The sequence below is a fragment of the Arachis duranensis genome, chromosome 1 (assembly GCF_000817695.3).
Source record: "Arachis duranensis cultivar V14167 chromosome 1, aradu.V14167.gnm2.J7QH, whole genome shotgun sequence".
Taxonomy (NCBI): Eukaryota; Viridiplantae; Streptophyta; class Magnoliopsida; order Fabales; family Fabaceae; genus Arachis; species Arachis duranensis.
In genome coordinates, this window is record NC_029772.3 from 92,369,458 (window position 1) to 92,379,060 (window position 9,603).

Sequence of the window (9,603 nt, forward strand, 5' to 3'; positions counted from 1 at the left end):
CTGAGTAGATACGCAACACAATGAACCATTCAGAATCAACATCAAAACCAGAACAGAACACTACAAAACCGTTTAAAAAAAGAAAAGACAATTTTGTGTGATAGCATACCATAGAAACACTTTAGGTTGCTTGAGAAAAGCCTTCTCGGTCTGCAATTGACAATTTCAAACAAATAAATGGAAGATCCAAAGGAAGCAACAGAATTCAGAACTATTGATGAAAACGAACTGGGAAAGAGGAAAATAAAGACTAGAAAGAAGTTAGTTACTTGTTCAGCCATTGTGACGCGTGAAGGGGGTTAACGGCGAAAGTTGCAGAGTCGCAGAATGAGAGCCGCACTCAGAAACCCTAATCTGTACTCACTTCTCAGTTCTCACTCTGTTTCTTCTTTCATCAGAGAATCTTCATTTTGTTTTGATTTTCTTATAGTGGGCCTTCAACTTGGTTTGAATTCTAAGCCCAAAATGGAACTTTTTGGATACTCCATCATTATGGGCCTTAACTGATATGACAAATATACCCGCTAAACATTGCATACATTGCATTCACGAACATTACTGAATATTTGGCCAAAAGAAAAACATTACTGAATAAAAAATAACTTGCATTAACCAACTTGAATACATCAGTCGCATTCACAACCGAAATTTATTTATATCTCCATGATTTTAGTAATATATTATGTATCAGATATTATTATCTAATTTAATAATTAAATGTATTACATGACACTTTTTTAATAAAATTAAGAAAAAATATTTTTTTTAAAATTAATAAACTTCATTTTTAAATTCTCTCATCTAACTCTCTCCATATTTTTATTTCTCTCTATTATTTTTATTCTATATAGAATTTATATTTTATATTAAAAATTACAATTAAAATAAAAAATTTCATTCCAAAATTAACAAACTCTCACTCTCACTCTTATTCTTCATCTTTATCTTTCTCTCTATTTTTTTTCATTCTCTATTTTTTCTATCTTTCTCTTCTACAGAAAATAAAATTAAGAAAATAATATAATTTAAATAAAAAATATTATTATTATTGTTATTATATACATAGTTTTTTATTTAGTTTTAAATTTTCACCGCTTATCTTTTTAATCTATATTTTTATTTCTCTTCTTTCAAATATTTATTACATATAATTTGGAGAGAATACTAATGTTATAATTAAAAGTTAGAATCAAGATTTAATTGTTTTAAAAAAATTAATTTTAAGTTAATTTTAAACTATAGTATAATTTTTTTATGCTAATATCTAATTATAATTTTATATACATAGAGAGAAAAAATATTATTTTTAAATAGTAAGTATAAAAATTAATTATTTCTATTTGTGCAACAGACTTAACAGTTAACACCTAATCAAATGTAAAAGTATATACGTCAAATTGTTTTAAATTTTAGATAACGAATGTTAAAATTAATTATTAATAAAAAATTGGACTTTTTCATATAAAAATAATAACTAAAAATCTTATTATTTAATTTTTTTATCTATAGATACCTAATATTTTTAACCAAAAATTTTTGTCAATTTACGACTTTTTTTTGTAAAAGTAGTTTGATTTTATAAATCTTTTGTGTTATACATAATCTATATTGTCAGAATAAAATGAACCGTAATTTTAAAAAGTTTATACTCCCATAATATTATTACGGTAAAAATACTAGTTATATGTTCTGGTTTCTATGTCGCAAGATAAAAGAATACTTAATAGTTGATTATGGTAAAACTTCTTGAGCTATAAATTTTATCATATTTTCACAACCACCGTATATTACAAAATGAAAGTAAAGTGTGTCATAAATGATAATAATTGTTACGAGTGTTCTAAAATCAGTTAGATTAGTTAATGTGGAGCTGTTATACGAGTTTAAATTGGAAAAAGTAATTGGATACCAAATAGGACAACTACGGTTGATAATAGTATACAAGTATCGAATAACTTTCCGACTAAAAAAAAAGAAAAAAAACCAACACTATGACAGACTTGTTTAGAAGAAATAAAAATTTATGACAATCTGTTACATGTACTCATTTTTCCGACCAAACCAACTCATATATTGCTTGCACCGAGAAAATGTTTAATGTTGAGTTTGAAGGAAGAAGTTGTAAATTATAAGTGGAAAATTGTCTCAAGTTTGAAAGGCATATAAAAATTTAACTTTATATGATGGGCGATCCCAATTGTAAAATAAAATTCTATTCTCAATATTGCACAGCATGATGCCGCTTTTAAGACAAGCGAATCTTCTTATAGATATCTGAGTACAGCTCAAAGTTGAATGAGGACTGAGATGGACACAAAATACCAAATTCACATCAACACATCCGCCCTGAATTCCGATGGTTACGATCACAATCTTCCACAACTGCATCATGTACATTATCCTCTCCATCACTCCATCTGCATCATCAAGCCATGTCAAAATTGTAAAAACAAATTTCCAAACTGGCACTGATATAATAACAATTACAAATAGACAGCCAAGAAGATCCAGGTTCTCTTCTCTCTGCATTAGAAAGAAGAAATAGAAAGAAAACCTTTTGGCGTTTAGAATCAGGGGGGCTTGGATCTGAACCATTCCGCCTTCGTGATGTCCCTGCATCAGTTTCCACCTGAAAACACATCCACTTGTCAGCAGTAAGCTCGTTGTTTAGGGGAGAGGATTTTACAATAACTTTCATAGCTATATTCCAAATGTGCAACAAAGCCAAGAAGTTCTCATTATGGTTGAGGAAAGTTGACTTAAGTAAATTTAAATTGCAATAGAATCAAGTAACCTGTGATGAAGAATCCTGAGCTGCTTGTTCCTCTGAAGGATTTCTTCCAGAGCCTGTTTGTTGAGACACGAGGGGAATGATTTCGCGGAGTATGTTTGACAAAAACCTTCCTTCATCACTAACTCTAGGTTCAGCTTCAGGGGCCTGAGCTGCCCTTGCTGTTGCAGCTTGCTCTGGGGTAGAACCTGAATTTGTTCCCTGTAAATTCAAGTCTTCAACATGAATTTCTCCCCCAGGAAACAGGGTCCTTATAAACTGAAGAACACTGTTTGGTATCTGTCGCTCAGACTCCTGATTATTCTGGGCCCCACCAGCTGCCAGGATATTGATATTCACCACACGGGAATTCGAGCTTGTGGTAGGAGTTGATGAGGATCCTACAATGAAGTGCAATAACAAATTGCACAATCAAATTAAGCCTGAATATATCAAAAGCTAAATTTAATGCAAGTCACTATATTACTAAAAGCTAAATGAGGAACATATTTTGTGCCAAAGTGATGAACCAAAGAATATAAAAGCATGCATTTATAATGTAATCGATTTTTTTAAGATATATGGTTAGGATTGTAAAACAAACAAATACAAAAGTTAGAGTGTAGTCCTTTTTCCCATTCCTAAAACCGTATTTTATACATATGACAATGAATAAGCTGAAATTTTGATGCATGACTTCAACAATATAATAGTGATTCACACCATCATTGCACAAAATCAATTTGTGTAGAGTACTCTCAAATTTGGAATAATTCAAGCAGGAAACAGAAGTAGGAAGCATATAAAATTAAGTAGAACGATATATTCAAGTATCTAATAATAGTAAGCATCAAGTTGGGGAGACATGCTATTCATATCAATGAGCCAAAAGACTTGATTGCAATGTCAAACTGTATACACGTCCTGGAAGGGAAGCAATCATCAGTTGCAGAAGTACAATGTTACCATTCCTTGCAGAATCTTCGTTTTGCCTTTGCAATGTGTTTTCATGACTGGACTGTTGCACAGCATGATGCTGACTAGCTGGTTGAGATCCTTGTTCACTATTTCCATGCCCTGAAGATACCTGTTGAAATCTCCCGAGAACCGGATAGTAAACCCCTATAGAATTACCAGATGGTTCTGCAGGTGGACGACCTAAGGAACCTGGTACTGTTGCAACCATGGTTCTAATTGGCACAATCCTTACTCCTTGCTCCCCAGCACCAGCCACATCTGAACGCCTTGAGGCTGCCTGATTAGCAGGACCTTCACCTTGATTTCTTTGTACTGAAGCAGACTGTGTATCAGCACGTTCTTCTTGACTGGCATTTGGTGTGGCTGTTGAGACCCCTAACATAAGAAACAAAGTTAGCTAGAGGCCCAGAGCAGTATACAAAGCAACAGGACTTAAAAAGGACAGCCTATTGCACAAGCATCCCGCATTACGCAACAGGACTTAGAAAGGGCAGCCCATTGCACAAGCATCCCGCATTACGCAGGGTCTGGGAAGGGCCGCACCAAAGGTAGAATATACTAATGTTGTGCACCTCGTCGTATCTGTATATCAATCCGCCTTGGGAAAAAACTTGAACCAAGTCCACTACCTAAACTTGCGTTAGACTGAGCAGTTCCTATGGGGACAGTACCAAAGTTCGCTCCAGGTTGAAAAGGAAGAGGCTGGAAGCATAAATTTCAATAAGTAACAGGAGAGTAGTTTTCTTTACAAAGAAGACAGCAGAGTGAGTACAACCTGAACCATGATATGGTTAGGACCAGACGGAGATATGAAAACTGCAGGCCCACCATTAACTACAGCTTCAGACTAAACAGGAAAATAGGGTCAGCAGCACAAACTGATAGTTAACCAATAAGATGCCAGTGATGGGAAACCAAACATACCGGACTTTGACCCAAGCGCAATGTCATGGTTGTGCGGCCAAGCTCAAGGAATAATGCACCCAGGTTATAGAACAGAACTCCAGTCCTCAAAGCCCTAGACTGAATGCTTGACCGCATCAAATGATCAGTTACATTTGCCTGATTCTCCAGGTGTCTTGCAAGTTGCTGTGGAAGTATGTAACAAACTTACAGCAATTTGTTCAACACAAAATGTGATAAATAAAGCTTACAAACTGATACTTCAAGAATAAAAGCAGAAAAATGCAAAGAATAAACCCTTCTATAATTGGCTAGGTAATCAATACAGAAAAAAACTATAAGGAGATGCTTTAAAACGCACAAGTAGGCATTCCCCAGCTTGTTCAATCATCATTCGTCTGGTAGATAGCATGACTTCTGCCAAGGATGCAGGTGATGTAAGTGCTTCTGCTGTTGAACCCAATCGTGACGAAGCAGACCCCATTTCTTCATTCCTATGAGCCTCAGCTGCTTGGACATTATTGCCCCCTTCTCTGACTGCAAATACAATAAATTTCATTATTCTCAGGGAAACAACCACATGACAGGAGCCAAAACAGGAGACTATGAAATGTAACATGGTGTGCTCACCAATTGCATCAAATTCGTGACTTATATGACTCAGAAATTGGGATAGTGTTGTCAAAGAATCGGGAATAACCTACAGGCACATGAGAAAACATATGAAGCAGAAGTTGGTTTTTAGGGTTTAATTAGACTAAAGCTTTTAGCACCTAGAGAGAGAGACTCAAATTTCAAATCTACAAAATTATCTATATCTAAGCAAAGCAAAATAAGGAACTTAGCCATACAGGAGGCTGCAAAGATCCCAAAGAAGCTGCTGCTGGATGTACAAAGGTATTACGCGACCTATCTGATGAATACCGCAAACCAGTTTGTTCAGGCTGAGGATGGGATGAATCTGAAAGACCACTGGAACCTGAAGTTCTTCCAAAGCCTTGGGAGTCATGCTCCTTCATCCAAGCCAGCACCCCAAGATGTTATGTCATAGTTCATCAGATAAATAGAGACATATGCTTATATGAGCTTGAAACACTAAGTAAAACTTCTTGGTTTCAATAAAGAGTTCAATGACTACACCCGGGGATATTTGACTACTGTGGCCATGACTTGTGCTTGAATTTGGGTCAGCCCCTGCAAACAGGGTTTAGGGTGGATTTGTTACGCCAAAAACAAGAGCACATAACTCAATTACGAAAAAGGGGGAAAAAAAAGAAAAAAAACCAGCATCTATTCACTTCAAACCTGAATGACCGGGCAAAAATCCTGGTAGATCAGGTTGCCTAGAAACCAGATGCAAGGTATGACCATCTTCAACATCTACTTGTGTTAGGGAAGACCCATGTTGAAGAAGAAATGACACAAAAACAACATAGACATAGTTACAAGCAAATTTGCCCGGAGAATGAAAGCAATGAAACTAGTTTGCCAAAACCACTTATGTCTTTTAAGTCCAATCAACTTTCAAGCATAAACATCAATGGAAGGCTTATCATTTATAAATTTAAATCATAAAGAACCACATTTCATGAAATCAATATTTACCAACTAAAATTAAATGTGGCATACAAGAGAAAACTATACCCACGAGAAATCTTGTAACTTTCACATATTGGGGCACACAACCCAGAATTCATTTCTCTATGGAAAACTTATACTTAAGCTTATGAATCTGTTGTTTCTGGGACTTTCTGCCCAGAAATATCAAACTTCTAATAAGAAGACAGATGGGAAAAATGAATTCTCCAAATATTTATCAAAGCGGAAGAAGCAATGACAAAAAAATGCTATTATGCTAAACAAAAAGCATCCTACTAGACAGGCAAAATGTTGCAAATCAACAAAGTAGAGAAGACACAGCCATTTTCAAATTATGTTGTACTATTATGTAAGTATTCCAAATCTTTTTCTTCACAGGAAACTGGGATTCTTTGTTAATGTATTATCACAAATAAAAAGCTGTCTTGCTCCCTTTTCAAAATCCTTTGTGCCAAAGTAGAAAGATAAAGAGAAAGGATACGGTAAGCAGACAGGAGTTGATCGTCCTTCAGAACCTTTCCTTGGCAAATTAAGCGCTGCCGATGTGATAACACTCCAGTGACAGAAGCAATCCGTTCTTTCAGAGCAGGGACTGGCATCTATAGGACCGAGAACAATTTTAGAAGGAGCAGCAACTCGTTTAATATTAAAGCAAGTAGCTAAGTAATTACAATATGTCAGCTTAAGCATCAAGAAACTTAAGCAATTATTTAAAAAAAAAAACAAACAAATGAAACTTTTTTGACAAGCTCTAACAATTTTTACTTGTAGAGAGAGCAAGAAACTGGATTATATATGCAGAAATAAAACCAATGATTTTAAGAAATTGAAAAGAAATGTGAAGAAGAATTAGAGATAGTCAAGGAATTACCTGTTTATCCACTCTGAGGGTGTAAGTCTGTGAATCCAAGGTCTTGATCTTTATCTCAATAGTGGTTTCTGAACTTCCTGTGCTGTTATTGCCTGGCATCTTGTCAGTACCAGTACTTCCCATTCTCCACAAGACCACGCAACACCTATAAAAAAGGAAAAATATCATAGGTTTTACTCTCAGCACTGGTAAGTTGAATCCCCCCTTCCAATGACAAAGGTGTACATATGACCATATTGGAACATATATATACACCCTATGTACAACTACAGCTTGCTTGCCAAATGTCCATCTTCATAGGACTACAAAAGCCTTCTCACATGTAAAAGTGAGCAAATGGAAAATGGGTTATACATATAAATAAAACATTGACCTGATTCCAAAATCATCAATACCATGCATAAGGTAGATAACAAATAGAAGTTGTTCAAAACATGTGCTTAACTGCATACTGCCAGGGTTGAACTCAGATGACGAAATTATGATATAAGGGAAGAGCCCCTGCCATGAATGGGAGTTGCTTCCCAAAATCATCCAACAAGGGACTTCCTCTATAAGGTTGGAAAGAGCCACCCATCCATGCTAGGGATATATACAAAACAGGCTCCTGTTACATTTAGAAGAAAACCCACTCCTAAAGCCATGCCAATAAGAGGGGAGAGTCTCCACTGAGCTCTATCTCATACTCAACTCATATGGGATTTCTGCTCCAGTTCATGCATCAACTTATCAAAATAATATGCAATACTGTCAAATTCACAGCAAATCCCAATAAACTTATCTTTAAACCACACTTGAACCTCAAACTAAATAAGAACAAGCCCAAAGTCCAGATCATTGGGCAACCAAATACATATTGGATTCTTTCACACATACGTCAAATCAGGAAAGTAACCAGTATCTAACAACTTATAACAAACAAATTTGCATTGCTTCAATAAAACCAATTTCTGGACAAGATGCATCAACTCCATTTTTCAAACAGGAGAAGATTCAAACCTTGGTTTATGTGGACGTAGAACAGATATGAGAAGAAAGAAGCATAATGGCTACGAGAAATAAGAAGCAAAACCCCAAAACCCTTATGATGTAAACCAACAGCTAAATCTCTAGGGAGAACTAAAAAAATCTTGAGAGGCAGCAGAAAGGTAGAGGGGTGGAATTGGGCTTGTATATCACCACCCAATATCATAGCTTCAATAGCGCTATAGTGCCCACGATCCACTGTAACACTGAATTGTGATGTGAAGGATGATGGTACTGTCACATACTCCGGTCGCTCAGCAACAAGCCATTATCAACAACTCCAAACTATGGAGCAGCTTATTTGGACATAGACATATCTCATGATCAAATGACAGCACCGCACATGATTGATGAGTTAGAGCTCAATTTGCTGTCATTAAAGGATTGAAGTTGATGAAGGAAGCACTGGCCGGGTATAGGTACGCAGCTTCCTTATTCTTTAGTTGAAGAATAATAGGGAAACTAAGCCAAGAGCTAAAGCACCTTACAGCTTCCATCAACACTCGAAAATCAGCTAAATCCGCCCCATGATCAACAGTAAGCAATACAAGTTCATCAATAGTGAAACGAATTCACGCACCCCATTACTCATTCTAAGAAATCCACAATTGGCAAGGCGATGAAGCATGGACTCACACAAAGACAGAGAAATTCCGCAATAAAAGAGAAGCAATTAATTTAAAAAAGTACAGTGATTGTGTATAAAAGGACGTTTCAGTGGGGAAATTGGTGCAAAAGTAAAAAACCTAACTGCAAATTAACAGCAAACAGAAGAAGAAGCAGTAGCAAGCGAAGGTTGGGATCCTGATTGATGGAATCAGAAATGAAAAACAGAGAAGCAAGAAGAATCACAGTAGAGTAATATTTGGCATACGAAGATAAAAAAGGAAGCGCGAAATCGGAATAGCGAGAAATAAAAGAAGGGAAATTGAAGGAGGAAAGTGCATACCTTTGGGGTTTGAGTGAGAGGAGAGAGTGAAGTGGCAGTGGTGTTGAGAGAATTAGGGTATCTGGATTGAAGTTGAAGGAGAACAAGAGTTGGAAGGTGATGAAGCTTTGGCGCTTTCACCGCTTAGTCAGGCTCAGGTGTTCACACACCCCAAACGCAAAAGCCAGAGTGCACGCGATTCTATCATGCATCTCCGGCACTGGATTACTCCCCTACTTTAGCAATTTTCAAATAAATTAAAGGATGTCTAAAAATAGTATGTTCTTGTATATTGTATATGATAAAGGATATCTTAAAAAATTGTATGTGTAATAGATAACAAATAATAAATGAAAAATATCTAAAAGTGATACCTTTAAATTAAACAACAAAATATGTTTAACATTTTAGCTCTTTACAATCAATATCTTGGAATTTGGAAGTAAAGATTCACATATAGTTAATAGCACGAATAAATTAAGAGTACCGTTATATATATATATATATGAAAGTCTTTTGGTATACAAG

The 9,603-nt window shown here is 35.6% G+C and overlaps 2 protein-coding genes across 2 annotated transcripts in view; both read right to left on the reverse strand.

Moving 5' to 3' along the window:
• The window catches only part of LOC107458684 (40S ribosomal protein S11), a gene marked incomplete in the record, with an annotated part of 1,573 nt that extends 1,180 nt beyond the window's left edge, over positions 1-393 (reverse strand). The window contains 1 exon segment of the mRNA XM_016076899.3: positions 270-393. Within this exon segment, the coding sequence (XP_015932385.1) occupies positions 270-281 (12 nt within the window).
• A 1,768-nt stretch (positions 394-2,161) lies between these two features.
• On the reverse strand, positions 2,162-9,010 carry LOC107458671 (ubiquitin-like domain-containing protein CIP73). Its single transcript, XM_052258652.1, is given in 15 exon segments — positions 2,162-2,417; positions 2,555-2,629; positions 2,795-3,171; positions 3,737-4,123; positions 4,321-4,450; positions 4,524-4,595; positions 4,673-4,837; positions 5,013-5,188; positions 5,282-5,351; positions 5,503-5,687; positions 5,690-5,845; positions 5,957-6,031; positions 6,732-6,849; positions 7,122-7,266; positions 7,567-9,010. Coding segments are annotated over 15 exon segments (2,229 nt in total). The 5' UTR covers positions 7,656-9,010; the 3' UTR covers positions 2,162-2,408.
• Positions 9,011-9,603: the final 593 nt, after the last annotated feature.